This window comes from Oreochromis niloticus, linkage group LG5 (assembly GCF_001858045.2).
Source record: "Oreochromis niloticus isolate F11D_XX linkage group LG5, O_niloticus_UMD_NMBU, whole genome shotgun sequence".
In the NCBI taxonomy this organism is placed as follows: domain Eukaryota; kingdom Metazoa; phylum Chordata; class Actinopteri; order Cichliformes; family Cichlidae; genus Oreochromis; species Oreochromis niloticus.
Window position 1 is genome coordinate 5,496,248 of NC_031970.2, and position 24,592 is coordinate 5,520,839.

Below are 24,592 nucleotides of genomic sequence, written 5' to 3' on the forward strand. Positions count from 1 at the left end.
AAGGGGGCACAAAGACATACTTTTCTTTCTTATTCTCATTTAAAATATGTAGCTTTTAATAAATAATTATCTGAATCTTACACCCAAAGTTTTAATCTGATGTAAAATGTATAGAAGTCCATTACTATATATAGTAACTCTTAAGTCTATATACCCTAGTAAGCTATAGTACTTTTTCCTTTGGGAAGGTACCGTCTATGAATTCTGCAATTCTGTTGAAGAAAGATGTTGAATCTATTTAATTATTCTTGAAAAATAATTTGTTTCTGTGCATTTTTTTTCACCCTGCATCAAATTAAAGTTGATTACATCGATTAAGCATCATGAGGTGGAGGGTTCCCTATTTTTTTTTATTTTATTTTTTTTGCTGGGAGTTTGCAACCCTATTAGTTAGGTTGCTTAATATTTCTGCTAAGTACTCTTTAAAATACCAGAATAGGGAGGATGGAGTAGGTTTAAGTTAGGTTTTAAGTTAGGTAAGGTTTATTAGATTGATCAGTGTTGCTGAACTATGAAATATTTTGGGTGCAGTGTATTTTTTACATACAGGTATAACAGAATAGCTTTAGTGTTGTTGTTTATTTAAACTTGAGTATGAACTTATACAAAATGCAGCAAGATATTAAAAAAAACTGTTTTATTGATTAAAAAACACACAATATCGGATTCATATCGGTATCGGCAGATATCCAAATTTATGATATCGGTATCGGTATCGGACATAAAAAAGTGGTATCGTGCCATCTCTAGTATTCACTAGAGATTACAGAATACATGCGCCAAAATGTAATTTGTAATGTATTCCGTTAAGTTACTCAATGCGAGTAACATACTGTGAATACTTTGGATTACTTGGTATATTGTGAGTAGCCTTCAGTAATAGTAATAAATCACACAGCAATAGTACATCGAAGGTACTGAAGTGGCACATAACCCAGGTAGCTACCTCAACGAAGGTAGCTGCAGTAGGCTAACATTCGTTTTTAAAAAGAACTGACTTTCTTGACTTTGACAGTGCATGACTTGCCTGCCCATGCACTGCTGCCTCTGTTGTGCTAGCTCCGGGTCCATTGTTTAACTGATGCCACCAGCATTAACAAGACGTTTACATTAGAGCCTCTTATTGGCTCTTTGTTTGGGTTTCTGGCAATGCGTTTAATTATCAAAATTAGAGAGTCGATAGCCTAACATATGAAACTGAAAATGCTGTGTAATCCATTTATTTCAACAAAGTAACCATATTCTAATTATCACCTATTTAAACGGTAACTGTAACAAAATACAGTTACTCATATTTTGTATTTTAAATATGTAACACCGGTACATGTATTCTGTTACTCCCCAACACTGAACTTCAGTTTCTCACCACTCAGTCTTCAAATATCAGACAAAAGCAGAACTCAGCTCAGAGAAAGAGACTGTTATTTTTAGCGATTTATTTTAGCATGACAAAAAAAATGTTCACAACCATACACTAAACTAGCAATGAGTGTGCAGATACCTACAGGAAGCCAGAGTGAGAGAGACAGATGGAGTCCTTTGCTTTATCCTGGTTCAGCTGAATACTTCACCAAGGTGGAACCCGAGCATCATCAACACACCTGTGCTTTCCAAAACACGCTTTGGGTTTGTTGTTTCATTTATCCCACATCATTGGTTTAAACTAGGCTTCATCTGGTATCTGTTAATTCTGACATGTACTTATGTGAACGCCCAGTGATTCTGAAAGCTTTAATAAATGTCCACAGTAATCAATAAAAAGCTAAATGCATGTAAAGTTTATGCAGCAGTATGTCGATTACACGCTTACCTTACTCTTCATATGCGCCCCCCCCCCCCAAAAAAAATCACAGCAGCGAAAAGAACAAATTGGAGAAATACTAAATAAGCTGTAAAGAAAAGTCCCAAAATATTTATTGTTTACTTGCACAAGTCCATTAAAATCTCCAGCGTCAGCCTCTTCTCTCACTCTTTTATGTCTCTGTCTATATTTCTGCAGAAACAAAAGCAGGAGTGAGTCAGCCGGCAGAGGAGAAGACAAAGAAATGCAGCCTGAAGACAGAGAAATAGAGCCGTCCTCTGTGCAACACAATGCTGCTCAGTCTGCTCAGTCAGCCCTACACAATGACAGAAGATTGTGTCTGCAGATTCTCTTTTTCAAAACATCAGGGCTTCTATATTCCTCTACGGCCAGGCCTTAGTTACCACCTTGAGAACAAAAACAAAAGTTTCTACATTTACTTTGTGTCACAACTCTTGTGTAGAGGGACAGTTCGATAATTATATTTGTTTTTGTTAAAGCTCCCCCTGCACTAAATTAAAACTAGCCTATCGTTTCCCCCAACTGGGATTTATTATCTGGTTTACGGGACAAGCTTTCGTAATGTCTTACTCACACACACATTATCATAATCTGTCACAAGTTTAACATCCCGTTGCATTATCAAAGACAATGAATATTTTATTTGTAATCAGTTTAGACATTTTCAATCAATTTATACGTGCCATGAATTCAACATTTATTGTTCCATGTCATAGCAATAAAATAGCATCAGAGCCTGGTAAGTAACCAGAGACAAAACCATCAATTTAAATTCAAATGCCGTCTCTTATGAGCAATCAGTAAAGGCAGAATGTGGGTTTATTGATATTTTATATTAAACATATATTTGGATTTTTGAACAACTCGGTTGATATTTACAAATATTTTTAAGACCAACTGCAATTTTTTTTTTTTACATTATTGATAATTAGTCGATTAAACACATGGAAGAAACTAGAAAGCTATTTTTGATCATAATTATGATTTCCTTTGGGTCCAGTGGGTCTCAAACTGTGTGTCGAGCCTCCCTGGTGGGGCAGACAAGCACTGTGTGTGGGTGGCTGTGATTACCAAAGTTATAAAATAAGGTGAAACTAAACTGACTGAAAAATGTAAAAAGAGGCTGATGATGGTATGCTGTTGATCTGTATTTTGTTGAGCTGTCATCCTTGCTCGACTTTTGAAGGCGGGCGTGCCAGAAAAAGTTTGGTAACCACAGCCTTGAACTGTGTCTACACAGAGCACATTTCAGACCTTCTCTTCAGACATTTGTCCCACATATGTCTGACAGAAGAGTCGCTCATACCTTAATCACACTGGGCATTAAATGAAATTCAATCCATAGAAGTGTATTTTCATGCTTTAAGTCTATTTTCATACATTCTGCGCTCACAGTTGCAGTGATTGTGTCCAGCAAGGCTTTGAAAGCTTCCAAAATGACCTCAAAGACAATACTTTTACACACACAGAGCTCTGTGTAGATGCAGCTTCATGCTCTGCAGTTCTAAACAGACAAGATGTATAATGTCATTTCTTGGAAACATTTTAAACCTGATCATTTCTAGATGAAATGATTCACGAATAATCCCAGAAAACACAATTATTTTCAGCTTTAACAGCATCCCAAGCCTGCAGGTGTTGACTCTGTAAGCAGCGTTGCAAAATGTAAAAAAAAATCCAGTCAGGAACCAGTCCAGCCATCAGAAAAGTAGACTAATTATACTGTAACAGCTGTCATTCTGGTTTTGTTTTCATTTTTCAGAATAGAGAATTAGTGCCGATACAAATAGGAAGGCACTGCTTGTTGAATGAGAGAAAACAGAAAACCCAACCTGCTAGCTAAAGTGCAGCACATTAAACCACATCTAACTACTGGACTGACTCTGACTCTGGTGTAGTCCCCTGGCTATGCTTCAGGACCACTGCTAACGATTGCTTGTAGCTTAAAGGCTACAGGGCAGATATGTTTGTTGTTTGTGTGGCTAAGATTCAAACTCCTGTCAGTCAGTCACACACATGCAGACAGCTGAAGAGAAGCATTTCTGACGTTTCCCCAAAATAATTTTAGTTCTTTTTAGCATAAAAGGAGGGAGAAAGCCTGTCTTTAAGTCTTTAAACCCTGTGTGAGCAATTGTTACTCAATAAGAAGTAGAAAGCTACGTCAGTTTACAGTAATGCATGTACTGATAACTAGACTATTGCCCTTCTTGTAAATGTCTAGTTGATAAACAGGGTACAAGCGATCGTCTCTAAAGCTCCATTTCCATATTTAGGATTAACAAGGAGGAATCCATCCCCAGTGAGTAAATTGCACCCTCATTTTTGACACATGAATGCTTCTTGGGAATTTAAATTCTGGTCATGAAACACCTTCTTGCATGGCACTGAATGTACAGTGACTTGTTGTCTACGCCCAAGGTACTTACTGTGCTTCATTTTGTACAAAAACAACAAATTTAAACACTTTTTTTTAAAACTGCTGCATTTTATTTGAATTCTAGTTTGTAACAAAGACATCATAAAGTCATCAGCACACTAAATATTTGTCATGTAATCTGTCGTTTGTATCACTGAAGTGGCATTATGTGACAATCTTTCTATAACCTTCACATCATACTTGACATGTCTAAAAGAAATAAATGAACAAAACTAGATCTGAAGTTTCGGTGTCACTTTAGGAGATTAATCAGCCACAGCAACAGCTGTTTGTTACTCAGTTGCCAACAATGGTCACTTTATCCACGATGAACAAGAAGAACAGTAAAACATTCCTCTGCAAGCTTTATGTTTTTCTTCTGCAATGTATTTATGGGTAAAATTGTTTTTTGAATGGTAGTAGTGTACTTTACTTGAATAACATGGATTTTTTCTTTTGTTCTAGTTTTAACTGATTGATGATTACATCTGTAATCTAAATTTGTTTGATACAATAAAATGTTTAAATTGGTGATTTGGTTTCTTTTTTTGTAGGAAAGATTATATGAACTTCATCAACAGTGTCAGTATGAAGATGCAAAGAACCAGGAGAGCTTTTCCTATTCAAGTGTCAAAAAAGGAAGCCAGATGTATTTTAGTAGGAATTCTCAAAGCCTTCACATATCGTTGCATCATTGGTCATGCGCTCAGCTAAAGCTGATTTTAACTTTACTCTAAAAATAGACGCTCTGCTATTAAATAATTTAATGCACTCTGAGGCAAGAGCATAAAAGCACATATATTTTTCATACAAGGACAAGATTTCACAAATGCATTTTGCAACACTGCAGCAGTTTAAGCTGCGTGGGATACTGTATGTTTAGTTTTGCTGTTAAAGCATTTCACCTTTGTGACTGGAGGTGGATGTAGTGAAGGATCCTTTCAGAATAAAAGCCCAATTGCACTTTAACAGTTAGCGAGACTTAAAAATATATTTTGTGATGTACATTTACGCTGTTGCACCTAAAATTTAGCTGAATTATAGAAAGGATATCCATATCTTATAGAATAGTTTTTTCTTTAACACAAGACTCTTTGTGTAACAGTCGTTACTGTCTTGCTGTGTGATGGATTTATATTCATTTTATATTCAAAGTGGGTGTTGGGATGGAAGCTCAAATCATGCAAATCACACTGACAAGCAGCAGAGCTGTGTCTTCAGTTGTTGTTGTGGCATTTATTCATTTAAAGACTACCAACTGATTCAAATTAGAAAAACATATTTTTCCCATCTGTTGTAAGAAGAAAACCGATGGTGCAATTCCAAACTGCTCCACTGACGAGCGTTAAAATATGAAGCCCCCCGGGCCATTGCAGTCTTTGCTCTATAGCTCCTCTTGCTGGGAGAGCAGAGAACACAAAGGATGTTTTTTTTGAGGAAACATTAATTTTAACTTTGCATGTTAAAGTCAAAGTGAGAATCTAACAAAGGAGCATTTTCAATTGAATGCATGCTTTACCATCTTTTTGATAATCTTGGCTGACCAAACATCGGCCTCTACTTCTTTATTATTTATTATTACTACTTATTCCTTCAAGTATTTCTCCCTTTTAAAGTCTAAGAGCCTCTTTAGTTCAGTTACATTATTAGTTTTTCATTGATTATCATTATTTTTGGGGTGCAATAACCAAGGAACTATGGTATGATTGCTTTCTAAATATAAGATAATTAATACAGACCGCAGTGAATAATATCAAATTTTACCTTCTGCAATAAAGGCTCTTCAAAGGAGATTTAAAATATTGCTTTTAAGTAAAAAGGTTAACAGTTGTATGTTTGAAAAATGCAAAACATAATCTATTTAACTTAAGTTCTTATATAGAGTTGTCATGTCTGGATTACTGGCCCGTGTGTAAATACGTCCCAGACAAAGAAACAGACTACGAAAAACTCATATATGACACAAAGTTTATTTCAAGGTTAAATGATTGTTTTATGCTTTGAAAGTTCAAATGTAACTTACAGCTGTTTAGATGACAAATTAAATTAATGATATGGACTAGACTGTATAACATGACCAGCATGTGTACTTTTGTATTTAAATTATTGTAGTATGCTACATTTAAAATAAGACATGAGGAAGTTTCTATGATTACGCTACATCTTACCCTGGGAAGATCTCTCAGTTGTTAAAGTAAAAGGTATCTGAGTTTTGTTACAAAAGTGTTACTTTTTTTCTATTCTGCAAACACGTTTTACAAATGAACTGCTGTCTGCTATTTTGTATCTGTAGTGGGGTCTTGCAGGGATTTTTCTGACAACACTTCTTGTCTCGATCGCTGCTCTTTTGTCTCGCTGGGGTCTGAAAATCCTGGAGGATATAGAAGATTGGAAAAGACATCAGAAAATCTAGTTAGGTTGAACAGAAAATAATATCTGTATGAATTCATCTCAACATGAGATCATTCTAAAATGAATTTAGATAACAAATCAAATCAAGGGTACTGAGCGCATTTATGGAACAAGCCAGATCAGCGACAGGTCTTTTATTCTACTTCAAAAGAGGTTGTCAAGCTTTTTAAAGGTGATCTTTTTAAATTTGAGTTGTTGAAATAAGTGCGAGCAGAAAAAGAGACTAAGCTGAATATAAAATTAACTATAGACATTTAAATAAAACCTCAATTGTGTTTATTTTTTATATTTTAATGCATATTTGTGATTTTTGCACGTATAAACAAAAAATTATGCAACCCACCATTTGAGCCACTTTCCTTCCATTTGAGCTTGTTGTCTTCGGTGTGTCGTGTCCAAGTAGAGCGGAAGCTCACCAGCTCAGCTGTGATGTGTGCGAGGCTCCACTGCAGACCTCTGGAGCTCTCCTTCCAAATATTACTGGTGAAAGAAAACAGTGTTTGTGCGCATATTCATATTCCAGTCATGAAAACAAACGACTCTGCTGATCCTCCATTTGATATTTTTTAATGAGATTTTCCTTACCAAGGTAAAGGATTGCACTTTTTTCTATGAAATTATCCTCAAATATATCTTCAATAAAAAGAAAACAAATTAAAAAGAAAATAAGCAATACATAAACAGGATTTTGTGCTGATACTTTTGGGTCCCTACTGACTTTGGTTATCCTTCTGGTGTGTCTAAACTGAACAGTTACTATTACAGATTTGGAGATTAGTTCACCTTTGAATAATTATCAAGTCATAATTATGGGTTTTTGACCAACTCAGCAAATGATAGTAACATAAAAAAACATGGTGTACATGATAAACATATACATAGACATCCTACAAAGCAAAGAATTAATGAAATTGCAACCTCCAAGTGTAAAACTGTGAAAGTGCCAGAAACTGAAGTTTCCTGAATAACCAGAGCTCGACTCCTTCACGTTAAACTGACCAGCTTTACAACATAATTAAAGCCTGAAAAAAGTTTGATGTTAATTTCCTCCTTTTGAGACAACTGTATAGATATATTTTTTAATAAGTCCCCAGTTTGAATTCTATTAAAGCTAAAAATTATGCAGTGTCAGTGCTGTGTCTGTCCATCTGAGTGACAGATGGAGCCGTTTAATCGTTAATTGTACTAAGACACACGAAGGAAGTAGGTTTTCAAGAGTTTAAAAATCAGTTCTAGTCAAACTCTGTGTGCCACTCAACATCACAGTAACAACAGAGTTCTCCAACCAGCCTAGCTAGAACGGACTAGAATTAGCTGACGCTAACCCTAACTCGTCCAAATATGGTCACTTCTGGCATGCTGACATCAGTCTTTCACATTTTTTTTTATGTGTGTTAAATGCTTGGGTGTTAACACTTTGTTAACATATTAATATCTAAAACCAAAAGTGCAATAAAGTTTATTTTCCCAGCAGGTTTCACAGGCCTTGTGTTTACCTATGTCTGTTGCAGGGGTCTGGTGGACCTGGGTTCTCTTCCACCAAAGGAATAACAATCTTTTCAGCCATATCGGTCAGCAGAGAAAATGTAGGATACACAATGAAGTCTATGAAACCTGCGAGAACAAAATCCAGCGTATCAACATGTGAAATAAAATGTTGCTGACTCAAAAATACTAACACCTTGTTACGTCTTTAATGTCAGTAAAGAAATGTAAGTGCATTTCAGTGATTCAAACAATAAAATTCAAAGGGCATATGCTGCATTATCACTGAGAACTGTTAAAAACAAAATTCACATAAATCTTGCTACTGGCTTGTTACATTTGGAAAGAGAAAAAATGTGATTAGCTTCACTAGAGAATACATTTGACTTGTTTTATGTATCAGGCGGATATTTATTGAATATCTTACAAAGGCATAGACAACAGACAAAAGCGATGAGGAAGCTGGTTTTTAAAAAAGAGTGTGTGCTTTATGAGACGTACCGATCTGGGATTCAGCTACTAGGGTGGTTTGTCGATCACACAGTGGAGAGAAGGGGAGGCCGAGCTCTGCCTCTCTATCACCCTCACAAAGATAGAAAGAGAGAAAGAAGATACTTAAAGGGCATCCCACACAACACCTGAAAATAACTTTTAAAAGGTCAGTTTGTTCCAACAGTCGCCTTCTGAAACTATGAGACTGTTCAAACCTTTTTTAATTAACCACCAAACACAAAGAAAACGTGTTTCATAGGTAAACCACGTCTTGTTTTCTGAGACAACAGAGCTCTCCCACACCTAATCTGTGAAGTTTCTCCTTCAGATCCAGGTAGTAAAAAAAGCAGAGTGCGAGTAGCTTTGTGCAGCATTCACTGTAAATACACTCACAACAGTCGTGCCAACTAACATCGTCAAAAAGCCAGACAATGAGGACAGTGAGCATTTTCTCTGCGGGGTAATTATATTCTCATAGTAACTCAGACATCAACAGAAAGAGTCCCTCCACCTGATTGGATAACTGCATCTCCTGCTGAGCTGAAGAACAGCTCTAGCGTCAGCTGTTGCTCTAAAAAGTCAAGACCAAAAGCCACATCTTGCAGTCTTCAGCTTTTGGCTCATTATATTGTTTTATTATATACTTTTCCCCAAAGGTCAACAAAAAAATGATAGCTTGAGTTTCTGTTGGGGTTTGTGAGGCTTTAAAGGCAACAACACTGATTCTCAGCAGTCCTCTATTTCCTCTATTTATATGTAACCTTTAAAGCCAAGTGCATTACATTATTTATGATATGTACATGAGTTTTTGAGACTACATAATCAGTGTTATCTTAAAAAAACCTTAACAAAAATAATAAATTTTTAAGCAATGAATTACAAAATAAAGCAAATATGATACAAATTAAAACAAATTATGCAAATTCATATTTATTTTCTATTATTTTGTCAGAATGTTCAATAAACAATTATTATTAAAGCGATTATTTTATGGTTCAGGCTTTAAAGGGTTAAAACTTGAGCTGTTAAGATCGATTCTTTTTCAGTACCAAGGTAATGCAGAATAACCTGTTAGGAGAGATTTTCCTTCTCTGCTGCCTCTGCGTCATATCAACGAGCTATCTTTATGGATTTCTTTAGCTCTGACGTGATATCCCCCACTGAAGGTTTCCCACCCTCCCTATACAAGCATTTTACAAAAACTGCTGCCTCTTATTAGGCATACAGCCCTTTGACTCATCAATCATGCAGTTAATAACAGAGCTAACCAGTCAGATGGGACCAGGGACCACCAGGGCAGATATGGTGACGTCTAAGAATACAACATAAGGCGTTCTTTTATATTTTGAATTTACATTCATTGTGTGGCAAAAGCCTTTGACCACTGAGAACTACAAATGAGGTGGCATCTAAACCACATGCAATCAAGGACAACCTTTGAGACAGACACTAATGCACTTTTGTTTTAGAAAATGAAATGAGTGCCATCCTTACTAACAAGCCTGAAAATCATATCACAAGGGCATTCACATATACTGGGAAGCCAGTGCATGTAAGTGCATGTAGGAAGCCGAATGAGAAAATGCTGGATTTAACCGCTACAGGCAACAAAATATATTCATCACTTTTGTTGGCTTTGTGTTTAGGGCACAGCTAATGGCAATCCTAACAGATAAACAACAATACTGTACAGCATAACATGTAATTCATCAGCAAGGTCGAACGACAGAGGCCTGGCGAATAAGGGAAGTAAGTGAAGGCATAGAGACGAATAAGATCTATAGAGGAAGTAAATGTCTGGTACAGTAGGATAAAGAGAGAGGCCTAACATACTGTGTACTAAGCTCTCTCTGAGGTATGGCTTCAGGCAAAAAGGCTCCAGTGTAACATTTTTTGCGACTGAGGGATCAAATTGGAGGATTTGCACTTCCTCTACAATCATCTACAATCATCATTCATCTGCAGAGTATAGTGAACAAGAAAGCTCACAAATTTGGATCTGGACTCCAACATGGAACCAGTGATGTAAGAACAGTGGAATCACAGTAGCTACACTTTATTTTTATCCAGTAACAAGATGTCCTGTTTTAATTAGTGAGTTTGGAAGTTAGCAGGCAGATTTTCTTGTTGGTTGGCGAGATTAAAGCTAGTTGTTCCCCTTGTTTTCTGTATTTGCACTAAGCTGAGCTGGGTAGCTGCTGGCTTAAACTCTTTATTGACTACACACTATTTACTGTTCATCTTCTCATCTAACTGTTGGCAACAAGTAGTTTATTCTTTTATCTAAAACAAATCTTCTTTCAGCTTCTCTCTTTGGGTGTTGCCACACTATCCTCCTCTGTCTCATGCCTTCCTTCACTATATCCATGAACCTCCTCTGTAGTCGTCTTTTCCTTGTTTCCTCATGAAGAGAGGTCCACATTCAACATGCTTTGTCCACTTTATGCTCTATCCCTCCTTTGCACATGTCTAAACCATCTCAGGCTGATCTCTCTAACTCTAACTGATGTACTCATTTGTAATCATGTCCATCCTTGTCACTCCCACCACAGAGATGACTACGTTTGGTGACACTGCCACCAACTCTAAGCCATACGTCATAGCCAATCAAATCACAGCTGACACTCATCTCCACGCACTCTGCACTCCCTGCACTCCCTTCTTCACATCTCTAGTTATCCTTGTTGACATGAATCCATGCTCATCACTAGTCAAAATAGTCATTTCAGAGTGCTTAAAAATGGAGGGTAAAGACCCACTGAGCAAGCACTTTTCTAAAGTAGAAAAAAAATTATTCATAACAGGAAAGAATCTGCAGTAAAACCAGGCTCAGAGAGGAGCCTGCCACTCTGCCCTTGAATTTGTGTGAAATAAAAAGAAGAGCATAGCGAGATGACAAACAACAAATAGGACATATCTCAGGCCTATTAAACAGAATATATATATATAGTGCCTACCTGCCTGAAAAACTCCTCCATCAAGGCTTTGGTCCAGCGAGAGTGCAGCGCCCAAGGCTTGGATGGATGACTTATGTCAGCCGTGTGCAGTAACAGAGACAGTGCTTTGGGCTTGTCAATCCTGGTGTAGAGAGCATAAGGCAAGCACTGTTTTAACTGTTGTTTTGTTGTGTCTCCAGACTGAAAAGCAGACTAAACAGCAGCTAGCCTGAAACTAAACTGCCTGCCTGCATTATGTGCAGGCTATTCTAATCAGCTCACTGCACTCCAAGCATCCATTACGTGGCCTGTTGATTATGCGCCACAGTGCAAACAACAGCACAGTCCATTAGCAGTACCGTTCTTGTTGTTGTAGACAGGATTTCATCGCTTTGACTTGGAGCAGGTGGGAGGACATGTCCGTGGACAACACCATCTCTATAACAAGTGACCGCAGCTCCCTGTGAGAACGCACGCACACACAAAAACACAAAGTGTACAAGTTGACCTTGGCTGATGAGGAGTGAGTAAAAATGACAGACAGGAAGGCTCAATGGGGTTGTAACCTGTTTAGATTTCCTGATAGATTTCCTTGTTCCCATGGCAACACTGACTGCTAGAAAAGCCCATTAAAGTATGCAGCTGGGGTTTATCTTGTGTGATATCTGCACAGCTCCCCCAATCGCATATTCTGTGAGTAATATATGAAGCAGCAGCCAATACAGAAACTCTATACAGAGTATAGATATGCTGTTATCGCAGACTCCACCGCAGACCATCAACTACAGCTAACTTTTACTTTAAATGTATGTATCACAACATTCCTATAGCATCTACCAAATGCAACTTATTTACTACATTTCCAAGTTTAGACGCTGTAGTCAGAGTTTGTTATGTCTGTTATCCTCTGCTGTTTGGTGAATATGTCATTACACGATATCCTAGGAGGTCAAAGATCAGGGTCAGCTAGAAGAGACACTGTATGCTTTCACATAAGTGCACTAACCAACTTGAGGTCTGGGGGCTGTTTCCTTAAAGCATCGGGATGTCAGTTTATATGTAAAATAATGCCAATAGAATAATAACATAATTATAAATAAAAATCTAAATGTTGTCGAAAGCCACAAACTAGTTCCACACTACAGAAGTTGGTATTTAAAACTGCTGAATAAATGTATTGCAATTGTTTCAGTCGATTCCATATGTCCATAATAAAATAAAACAAAACTATTAATTAATAAAAAAAAATTTACTTATTGGCCAATTAGTTTTTCCTAGAGGTCACACTGGAAACACACTAAGATAAACAAGTTATAGCTTTGCTCTCCTACATGATGCAGTCTGAATTCTCCCTTATTTATTTTCCTCATTATGTTGTATCATGCTTATGCATATGTGAGGACTTACTGCAAACCAAATCTGCCTACAGGTACAAATTCAACCATGTCAACCTGAACTTCTAGTCAACATTTATTGCTTTAAGAAAAAAGAGGCTGTCTTGTCAGATAGAGTCTTTGCCCAGACTCTAACTAAATGTTGCTGTTGGTTAAAACGTCATTTATGACATTTTTAACTCATTTATTTCTGGAGGGGATTTTTGACTTTTCAGAATGCCCTTTAACACCAACAGATCAACGGGGACATTTTTACACAGGCTTGTGAAGTTTGTACATACAGACTGCAAAAGAGTTTCTCCAACAAGAGATCAACAGGTTCACAGTGTAATATACTGAACTGACACCATCATGAGCAACTGATCACACTGCTAATAGAGGAGGGAAAACGTTTCTATGACATATTTATGTCTCCCTGTGACTGTCTGCTCTGAAGTCAAAATGGGTCATTTTAAAGATTTAACTCTGGAAAAAAATGTATTTTGCATATTTTAGATGGCTAATAGCACCGTTCTGTCATGTTCTGGCAAAAAGAAATCATTATTAAATTCTTCAAACTAACTCAGTAAAAAAGGTTAAATTATTATTAAATATGTGGGGGGTCACGTGAGAAGCTGGAAAGATTATGAAAATATAAAAATAACATTAACACTGTAAAATTTTGAGGTCTTACATCCATTCCTCCCGCGTCAAATTAATAAAGATGTTCATTTGGTCGTCCAGCAGTAGGCGGAATGCTGCACTCAGGTGATGGCTCTCTTGTACGGACCGGTCATTGTAGATCAACGCAAACTCTGACCTTGGAGACAAAAGGTGAGTGGAGATTATTACAGACAGTCGACAGACAGATGGGCAGGTTGTAAAGTGTTCCTGTGCATTAAAGTGAAAACTCTAATATGACAGTTGCTCTGAGTGAAGGAGGTGAGACTGAGATAAAAGGAGAGTCCTCTGGGAACAATTTAATGACTGTGACTGCAAGCCTTTAATGATGAATTTTAAAGTGCTGAAGAGGAGGTGGGATGTAATGAAAAATGACACAGTGTGGGTATTAATGACTCACTAAATAAGATAATTAACGGATTTCTCAATCAGGCATCCTGTATCCACTTATTGTCTTTCGACTGTTAAAATGGGTAATAAAGCCCACTGTGGAAAGTTTTCCAATTAGTATTTATGTTTAAGCTTCTGCCACCTTTCACCATTAAAACAAACATTGAATAAAACACTTGAGGAAATGGTTTTAAAGACAACACAAAAGTGTGTATTAAAGTAAAAAAAAAAAACTGGTAAGACTTCTGTGGGTCTGTAATTTCCTAGTGTTCATGATTCAATTCAGTTCAATTTTATTTATACACCAAATCACAACAACAGGTGACTCAAGGCACTTTACGTTGTAAGGCAGACCCTACAATAATGCATACAGAAAAAAACCCAACAGTCATATGACCCCCTATGAGCAAGCACTTTGGCGGCAGTGGGAAGGAAAAACTCCCTTTTAACAGGAAGAAACCTCCGGCAGAAACAAGCTCATGTATTCATAATGTTTTTCCTTTCGTTGCTATGCAGATGACACAGAGACATACCTTCCTAAAAAAAATCTAGTGACCCTAAAAGTCTAGCTGATGACTTTATAGCTATAAAATATTTAGTCTATATAGTTATATTCCATAAATACTGGGTGGAACATTTTCTTCAACTCAATACCTGGAAATTAGAAATTATGTTACTTAATCTTACAAACTACAGTGCAAAAGTCTAATTTCTTTATATTTCTGCTTGGAAAATGAGGAAAAAAAGGCAAAAACAGCCTAAATCTGTCTTTTCTGATGCGGCTTCAGTGGACAACAGATCATCAAACAAAATCCCCAAACATTCCTCTGAAAATGGCCAAGGCACAAGAACTTGATGCTCAAGACTTTTGCACAGTACTGCATTGCAGAGTACTGTTCCTTTGGTAATCACCAGGTTTGGCTACTTACGTTCTCCTCTGGCTTACATGGAAAGTTAATTTCTTGGCTTCCTACTCGTTTTAGCAGACGCACATTACCCCGATCCTGATCCTCTCTACTAACTCCCTGCCTGTTTTAGAATTGATTTTAAGCACGATCACGTTTAACACATGTTCGTGTCTGGCCCTGTGCCACGTTCAGGCAGCACTTCTGCCTGAAAGTTGAGGCTTAATGTCAAATGCAGGCATGGCTTTCCCATCAGGGCCTGTCAGCTATGAAATGAGGAGAAATGTTTGAAATGAGGAAGGCTCAGAATCAGAGGCTTCCAATAAATCACTTCTTAAAATACATTTTTATAGACATGCTTTTATGTGATTCCACTTCATGTGATGTCGTCCTTTATAGGCTTTTAATGTTTGAATAACATCTCTCTCATCTTGCATATTATTTCTGGGGGTGTTTCTTTTTTAGCCACATTTTAATCTTTTTTTTTCCATCTGAATCTGTCTCAACTTTAAATAAATTGCACCTGTTGATTTTGTTGTTTTATTCCCTTTGTGTCCTTTTGCTTGTCAGACAAGGCACTTTGTAAAGTCTGTTGTTAAAGGTGCTATACATAATAACATATTACACTGATTTTTCAGCCCATATCATATATATTACATGTCTGTCTCAAAGTCAGATGAAGTTCCAAGTAGAGTTACTGACTTTGGGATAGATCTGCTGTTAAGATGTGTGCTTTTACTGTGGGGAGGCATCTTTGTACTTTATTCCCAAAATAAAGCATGATGATGATGGGTGCCAAGAGACTACGTTCTTCAGTCCTCCTATGTGGAAAGTCTAAAAATACGATGTTCTGTCCATGAAGTTGTGTTTGCTTTAGAGGGTTCTCACTCGCTCTCTTACTAAAACTATAGTTTAAGAAAGCGTACCTCACTATTCCTGTATTTCCTGATATCTCTTACTATTTTACAGTTTCATAACAGGACATGGCTCATATATAGCTGGAGCTTTGTACCAGGGCTACGAAAATATTGCAGAAAAAGAGCTTACTTTGTGTGGATGTGAAAGTTATTTGTAGTTCCTGTGTGTTCATAGTCATGGATAGCTGCAGCAAACAGGGATGCCATCACCTCGAGCTCTGTCAGCCAGTGCTTGATAGACACAAATATAAAACCATTAAAAAACAGTAATAGAGTACTATGATGGTAAAAAGAAAGTACACCATCTTTCAATTCAAAGTTTTAAATATATACTTCATAAAAGTCATCTTGTCGTTATCTGCCCTTAGAAGTAGCAAAATACAACCACCCACCAAGGTGGTTGTATTTGCCCACCACAGCAGCTTCACCCATGATGCTTTTTATAGCTCCACATTCATGTCCAATGGTGTAGGTGCTTGCCCACACAGAGCCAGTGTTAAAAATATGTAAAGTGTCCACTGCAGTCACTGTCTGTGCTTTTAATGCAGCATTTTTTGTTTTATTTTTGAATTTTTGTGGTTCTCTTGTTTCCAGTGAAATCTACTGTCACTTCCCTATTCTGGCACATTTGTAAACCAATGAGCATTCAGCAGATGTGTAAGTCATGTGCATAAAGTGATGTGCAGTTAGGATGTTGGAGCACCTCGGGGTGGTGGGTAAAGACCCCTTTCCACTTGCTGTCTAAATGGAAACATGTACAACGGAAATGTACACAGACACATTCGCAAGACCATAAATTATGCTTTACTCGCTAAGCCAAAAGCCTGTGTGCAATATTTCCAGAGACATCCTTCATAAAGGTCAGACGATGAAGACAGCAACTCATAGAGTGCATAGATACAATGTAACAAGATGAAAGTGCTGACATCAGAACTGCCTAGAACGTGTGGGAGGCCTTGAAAAACATCAAGGCCATCATCTCTTTATTTAGTCTCCATAATTTTCACTCTGAAACAGTTTTGCTTAGTGGCTTAAAGAAAAGTTAGAATGGAACAGATCCTGTTCCTCTGCAACGCCATCACCACCAAACCAGGAAGTATCATTTCTATTGTCACAGGACTGCGGGCTCTGAAAGTAAAAGTCATTTTGGAATTTGATCGTTATTTGCGCTTTACAATAGATCCTTATTGTGGTGCTAATGTCAGGCAGTGACTCTGGTCATTAGCCTTCATCTTCAGGGTGATAATGAATGCCACATGTATTTTTAAAAAATGTCATTGCAATCCATAAGAGTTGTTAGGATATTTTAGTCTGTGGATATATTTTTTTTAAAAACATTTTACACAGTTTAATCCCCATTTGTAAAAACAACAGATCAATGCAAATTAGGAAAGTAACTCCTAAAGGAATAGATTATATATTTGTTACCTGGCATCATAAGATTTGTCTATTCAGTCAAAGCAAATGGGACACAGTGCCACAGTGAGGGTGGAAAGTGTTGAAAGGTGGGCCACTACACATTGTTGCTTTTGATTTTTTTCATGGAATTTTCAGAAAATTAAAAAGAAAAGTTATCACACCAGCCTTATCCTTTAATAGAAAATCCAGGTTAGTCTATTGTACCACGAGTCCGGAGCGCAGCAGCAGACAGTGCAGTGTCTGAGTTACATCAGCAGCGTGAACGTGGTTGTGGTAGGGGTTGTTGTATTTGCAGTATCCTCTCTCCAGCGCAGACAAAAATTCTGTGAGGCACGAAATGGGAATCTGCAAAAATGGTTACATAATCATCAAAAGTAAAGCTATGTTTAAAATACCACAGGTTCACAAAGTTTATGTCAACAGTAAAAGCTAAAACAACCTGAATGTTGTAATAAGGCATGATGCATGTGATTTACACACATAATTTGGTAACCCATTAGCCCTCCAAACACCACAAAGGATAATAAAACCCATATGCCTGATAACATCTGCAAATGACAACACTAGTTTCTCACAAAAATACTCCTTCGGAGTGGCTCTGATTATATTACAGTGAGATCGTCCATCCAAAGCACTGAAATTCTCCAATGACTATAATAAGTCATTGTATAGACGATGAACTATATACAAACTAAAGAATGAAATGCAAAGTTAAAAGACCTTAAAGCGACTGTTGAGCTCATATCTGGTGATCAGCTCAAAGAACATAGTTCGCAGTGCATGATCAGAGCTGGCCGAGTTCAGAGCAAACACATCAAAGCTCCAACGGTCCACGTCCTAAAGAGCAAGAGAGGAAAGCACTGATGTATACTTTTGGTGTGTATACGATAGATTATGTGATGTCCATATTTTTAGCAAAGATCCAACCCACTGTGAGATTTATGATTAGAGGGGGCTTACCCTGAGGCAATTTACGACCTCTGCAGGTTGGTCCGGCATGGCTGCTGTGTAGGCCCTCTTGAACATCCTGGAATAAGGGAATGTTTATGGTGAGTTCAGTTAAAGTTCAGATGTTGACGCTGTGCAGCGACCTGGGTTTAGGAGCTGTTTATATAAATCCTCTAAAGTCCCTGTCTGCTTTGGAAGGAAGTTTTAACAAGAAAATGGAGATAATGTTTCACAGTCGTGTGTAGCGGGCTGTGTTTGCTGTGGATGTAATAATAACAACAGAGTGTGAGCTTGTATCAGAGTTATTGCACAGACAATGAAATCAGTAATTTATAATGGGACTTTTATTATATGAGATGCTTGTTTCCTTGTTTCCTATTATTTAAGTTTCATAAAAGAGAGTTACTGCTGTATGACTGCTTCTGTGTCTTCCAGTCAGTATTTTATGAATTGCTGTTTTAAAAAAATGATGCCAGGTTTTTGAGTTCTTGTTTATCATTTTGAGTTTTGCATTCAAGTTTTGATTTCATTATGATTCTGGTCATGACGTTTGGAGCTTCCATTCTTGTTGAGATTTCACTGTCATTCTGAGTCTTTGGCCCTAGTTTTTATTTTATTTTATTCTGTTCCCGTATAGTTCTCGTTCCCCTGTGTTTCCCTGTGTTTGCTTTTACCTGCTGTGTATCCTTCTCCTGGTCTTCTGGTTTAGCAGTGTCCCTGTTTTAGCTTCCTGGCAGGTTTTCTGTGGTATCTCATTTACTTTCTGTCTTTTCTGTCCTTTATGATCTGCTCCTCTACAGCCTTTTTTACCTTCCTTTAATTGTTCCTCCTGCGTTCTGCCCTCATAACTGTCCCGTTTCCCAGTCAATCTCCTCTGTGTATATATTCTGAATAGTCTAGCCTCATTGTTTAATCCATGGTCATGTTCTGTGTCTTTCCATCATTTTTGCCTTTTCCATTTTTTGTCTGGATTTTTTGTTTTTTAGATTTTCATGTCTGGGTCTTTCTTTTATTTCTATAATCTCCCTACAGTACATGTGCTGCATTTGGATCCTTTCCATAACATCATCATTCATTATGTTTGCAGTTCTGAAATAGAAATGAAAGAAACATAATACCGCTCCACAAATATCCCAGCTTGCACCGCATGCACAATGCTGCGAAACTTAGGCTTCTCATCAGAGCGTCGCGTAGGACGGCGGATCTTCTGGGTGAAAGTGGAAGCCAGCCAGTCCGTGACCTCTGACGGCACCCCGTCTGACTGCAGTTGCTGGAGGTCATCTTCAGACTCCAGACACTGCCTGTGAGAAACAGTGACTGTTAGACAATATTAAGACACATGGTAAAAATGAAGACTGAGAATGAATGAGCAGCACTAATAATGTGCCTCTGCGATATCACTGAGGTCCAGAGATTTTTAATGGTGAAAGGATAATTTTATATTACACAATTAGATTTATTTAGAAATACTTCCATTAGCTGTCCAGTCAAAAGTTTAATTAAAAAATAATTTCAATTGTATGTCTGTTAAATAAGCTAAGTAAGAAGTTACTACTCCCAGAAAGACTTTTGGAACTTTTTACTCTGGTTTTATGAAATGCAAGAGACTTCATCGTACTGCTTCCACTCAAAAAGTAGCAGAGAAACAGCACCTAAAATTGCACAAAGCAACATGTTTTTTCACTCTGTTTTCTCTATGACACACTGAATCACAAGCTCCTCTGTTCCACACTTCATGGATTGTGTACCTCAGGCTTTTTACAGCAGGCTACCAGACCACCAGTCCTGAAAGAACACTTTCTGCTGTCAGACACTTACATGGCTGCTGTGCTGATGACACCAAACTTTTCTTATCAGTTTCCTCATCTGACATGCAGGGGAAGGCCTGAGAAGTCAGGAGAAAAAGAAAGTTTTCATAGGACTCTATGCAGTCCTGTGAAAAACTAAGTACACCCTTAGTGCATCCATAGGAAATAAGAGAGTAGGTAGCTGTCAGGAGCTAATCAAATCCACTTGATTAACTGATCATCAGAAGGTGTGGGCACTTCTATTAAAGCAGAGGCTTTGTCATTTTGCTGGTGCGGAGTATTCAGTTGAGTGCAATGAAAAAATCTTCCCAGGAGATTCACATCAAGGTCAGACCACACCACGAGGTCAAACACATTACAAAAAAACCCAAGAGCTACAGCTCAGATTCTACAGACCTCAACCAGCATATTAAATGTTAAAGCTCATGACAGTACAATTAGAAAAAGACAGAACAAGTACAGCTTGTTTGGAAAGGCTGCCAGGAAAAAGCCATGTCTCTCCAAAAAGAAATTGGCAGCACGGCTTAGGTTTGTAAAGTTGCATCGAAACAAACCGCAATACTTCTGGAACAATGTGTTTTGGACAGAAAAGACCAAAGCTGAGATGTCTGGTCATAATGCATGCAGCTGACAACAGTCATGAACAATAGTTTTCAGACTAGTTTAGCAGAACCTGGGCTCTTTTCACTCATTGTCACACACAAACTCCTCTATATACCACAGTATGCTCGACTCAAATGTGAGGCCATCTGCTCAACCACTAAATTGGGTGAAATTAGGTCATGCAACACGTCATTGATACCACACCAACAAATCTACAACAGAATGGCTGAAAAAGATAATAATGAAGATGATGAAATGGCTCAGTCAAAGTCCAGACCTCAACCTGACTGAACTGAACTCTGCATAAACAAATGTGTCAAACAACTCAAGAGTGGGCCAAAATTCTCCACAATGATTTGAGACTGATAAGGTCATATAGAAAATAAGCTACCGCATAATGGGGTGTACTGGTGTTTTCACAGGATTGCATATATTCTTGTGAAAACTTTCTTTTTCATATGACTTTCACTGCTAATCCATGTGATTGTTAAAACACTTCTATCAGCCATCAGTAGCTAACCCAAAATGCCACTTTTTCACACATGCTGGTTTCTAGTTTCTGTTTGTAACAGTTTCAAAACTAGTTATATATCTTAGAGAACACCGTGTTCATTTAGTTTAGTCACAATGGTGAAATTTGCCCCAGATGAGTCACTGTTTAAGTGCTAATTAGGGACTTTTAGGGATGCACAAAGGTGAGTTACCATTTTCAGTCTCTGCACTAAGTTAAGCTAACCTGCTGCTGATTGCAACTTCATATTGTAGCAACATGAAAGTGTTATCAATGTTCTCATCAAAGTCTTTAAAAAGTGCTTTAAAAGCAAAAGACAACTCAGAGGAAGATGTAAGTGAAGCTGATCAAACAGAAATGAACTGATCTTTTTTTCAGTTATAAAAGCTAATCACACAGTAGGTGGCCCATGCACTCCTTGGATAACATCTTTTACACTTATATTGTTTTTCTGGCAGGACTATACTGTGGTTGTTAGTGCTTTCCCCTCACTGCTTATCCAGGATGTGAAAGCTCGGCACTGATCTACAAAACTGATCTATAATTTCATCTTCTTTGTCTTCTTCTTCGTCTTGTAGTATTATTTTACCTTGTTCCATCGAGGTACACTGCCTCTAGTAACGATGCTGTGTATTCCAGGTTCTTTTTGATTTCTTCAAAATCAACATCTTTCTCGTCTAGCTGCTTCAGCATGCTCCTCAGCCTGAAAGTAAACGAAATATTAGAATCAACAGCTGTTTTGGTTGTCTGTAACTTATTGTGCCTTTGGTGATATTTTGAGATGCAAATAGCAACAGCTTGAACCTGCAGCTCTGTGAACAGGTCTTTGCAGACAGACAGCACTTGTTGTTGTCTTGAGTGAGTGAAATGACGTCCAAAGCGTTTTAACAATCAGTTGAGAAATCCTCATGAACGGAAAAAGCTCATTTGGAAGTGATTTAAGTGCCAAGCTGTCCAAAAAGGGCATCATTAGTGCCAAATTTTCCATGAGAGGAAAGCTTCCCATGGTTAGGTCCTTATGTAACTCAAATTATATCAAAATATACTCCCTGAAAAAAAATCATAATTTTCTGCTTTATCTAACTGTTCTCTGAGAACACGCTGCCTCTTTTTGATTTCGAAACTTTTAATCAAATTACATGCTGGAAGCACATCCCCTGAAGTATAATAGAAAGCAAATGCTCGATGTCGCTCAGAGTGTAACCCACCTGCCGTGTGTTACTGTAACCTCCTCTCAGGAATGAGTCCAAAAGCTCCACGCCTGATCCAGTTGTCATTAAAATTCATATTCTTAGTTTGTAGGACTGGAAACTTTCTGCTGTGACTGTGTTTTCATTTGATTTCAGAAATATATCGACATGATAATATACAGTATCCGTGCCGCAGATAATTTCTTCAAAACATTTTAGTGCGTCGCCCATATGGTGACCAGAATGACTGTGTTCAAACAGCGTAAGGCCGGGCAATGGAGCCAACTCCTGGGGATGAGACGCTCACAGCTTTTCAAGTGTTTATCACGCTGGCAAAGGCTTTTGAAAGCTGTTGAGTCATAAAAATAGCATGCATCTGAATACCACCGCTCACTTTCTATCTCAAGTAATCTTTCATGATAACACAGCCTTTTTTGTTTCAACTGTTTGCGGCAGAAGAACCTTTGACAGGACGTTTACAGGAAATTACTCGTCAAGTGCACTCGTGAAAGTGTGTTTATAGAAAAAGATGACAAATTCTCCTTTGGCTCAAGCATTGTTGAATCTACACATCTGCACACTGCAGAATGTCGTCCTCTCCAAGTATAGATGAGCACAAGAGAATGGATTTAATGGCATCTCATTTGCAAGCACAAATTAATAAAACAAACGTCACCCCAACCCCCACCCCTGTCCGCACTCAAAACCCCACAAGGTTTTGAGCTCTGAACCCTGCTCAAACTAAAAAAACAGATGAGTTAACCAAAACAAAACCACATGACCCACCACCTCTGCAACAGCTCCCTCCTTCAGCAAAAGCGTGGGCAAGACAAGTGTTCACACATGGAGTAAAAAGCGTTTCTTCTCTCATGTCACTATGTATATTTGTGCGACCAAAAGGTAAGTGCAAAATGCTTGTTGGGGTAAGAATCTATAAACTTAATTGGAGCAAGTACGGTCTGAAAAAAAACCAAAAAAAAACATGTCAAACCATAACCCTCTAACCCCGAGTGTATTTTTGAGTCACATATTTCCACTTTTGCAAAACAGAAAATCTCCTGCATAGAAATGCTGTGCTGCTGAACGTTATTGTAACAAAAAAAAGGCAAGCATGTTTGATAAAGTCCTCTTGCCCTGTTCATGTAATCAAATAGAAGCTGGAGTGTGTAATCAACTAAACATAAAGTCTATTAATTGAATCCCTGTCTTACCTAGAGATGGGTATCTGGAGCTTTTTCTTACGGATTCGAACCAGTTCAGCCATTCCGCGCTCAAGCTGTGCTCTGATGGACCCCAGAATTCAGTATAAAAAAACAGAAAACAAAAAAAACAATGCCAATATAAAAAAAAATAAAAATGTATTTTAGGGAACTGGTAAGCAGAAAAGTTCTGCAAACCACCAACGCAAACTTTATGTGTCCTGAGACAGACTTCTGTTTCAACAACTCTCCCACCCACTTCTGGGGGAACCTACTCCACTTCTCTCTGATTGGTTAGGCGGGCCCAAACCGTGTCAGTGTGTGCACATGTGTGTGCGTGTGTGTGTGTGTGTGTGTGTGTGAGTGAGAGAGAGAGAGAGAGAGAGAGAGAGAGAGAGAGAGAGCTGCTGTGAGTGTCTTTGTCAGACCATGAGTGTTTGTGTATATGTGTACACCCGTTGTGTGAGGTGTGAGAGAGTTGACCTCACTCGCTGATGAAGTGTTGACTGCAAGGCTTTCAAGCAGTGTGTACTCAAATCCCAAATGAGAATTTTCCACCGGCCGCAAATCAGAGAACTGCACAGAGAGTCTTTCAGTGAAGCCCACCAGGGGCACTCAAACCAAAACACATAAACAAAACTTGTCCTTGAAAGCCGTCCACAAAAGCGCAGTAGGTTAACTGCTGTTATTGGTGCAGCTATGCACAAAAATGAGGCAATGTCATTATGTAAACTGAATACTTTTTCGTACTTTGTGCACAAAATTTGAGCTTCAAAAATATGTGAAATCATCCTAATATTTCATTTCAACAACAGATTTCTTGGTTTCGCTTTACCTAAATTTACTAAAATGTGCACCACTGTCAGCTAAATGCATTATCTGGACACTAAAAGGGGAATTCTCTGTCTTTTGAGACACTGTAAAAGGGCAGAGCGCAGAAGACCAGAGGAGACAGTGAAGCGCATCTCTAAACACTTTTACAGTTCTAGGCCCAAAATCTATTACCAGCCTTTATTTATAGTAGAGTATTGTGAGAGTTGTGCAATAACGCGGCTTGGGAAAACCCCTGCCTCCGGCTTTTCTCT

The 24,592-nt window shown here is 38.0% G+C and overlaps 2 protein-coding genes across 4 annotated transcripts in view; one reads left to right on the top strand and one right to left on the bottom strand.

The window, feature by feature from the left end:
* The window catches only part of LOC106098726 (protein phosphatase 1 regulatory subunit 1A), a 36,386-nt gene extending 29,886 nt beyond the window's left edge, over positions 1-6,500 (top strand). For both annotated transcript variants that reach the window (XM_019359371.2, XM_019359373.2), the window contains one exon: positions 2,000-6,500. In XM_019359371.2, the coding sequence (XP_019214916.1) occupies positions 2,000-2,070 (71 nt within the window). In that variant the 3' untranslated portion in view covers positions 2,071-6,500. The remainder of the gene's footprint in view (positions 1-1,999) is intronic.
* Positions 6,329-23,709, bottom strand: LOC100692636 (calcium/calmodulin-dependent 3',5'-cyclic nucleotide phosphodiesterase 1B). 2 transcript variants are annotated; one of them, XM_003451842.4, is made up of 14 exons: positions 23,520-23,709; positions 21,708-21,821; positions 19,315-19,497; positions 18,209-18,275; positions 17,969-18,085; positions 17,453-17,593; positions 15,960-16,060; positions 13,631-13,756; positions 11,923-12,024; positions 11,585-11,705; positions 8,637-8,718; positions 8,147-8,264; positions 6,994-7,130; positions 6,329-6,609 (listed from the first exon to the last, which is right to left on the bottom strand). In XM_003451842.4, the coding sequence occupies exons 1-14, from the start codon at positions 23,570-23,572 to the stop codon at positions 6,515-6,517; spliced, it is 1,557 nt and encodes a 518-aa protein (XP_003451890.1). In that variant the 5' UTR covers positions 23,573-23,709; the 3' UTR covers positions 6,329-6,514. The 2 variants fall into 2 exon arrangements, with proteins under 2 accessions (XP_003451890.1, XP_025762778.1); XM_025906993.1 differs by lacking the exons at positions 21,708-21,821; positions 23,520-23,709 and adding an exon at positions 20,015-20,031.
* Between the last annotated feature and the right edge of the window lie 883 nt (positions 23,710-24,592).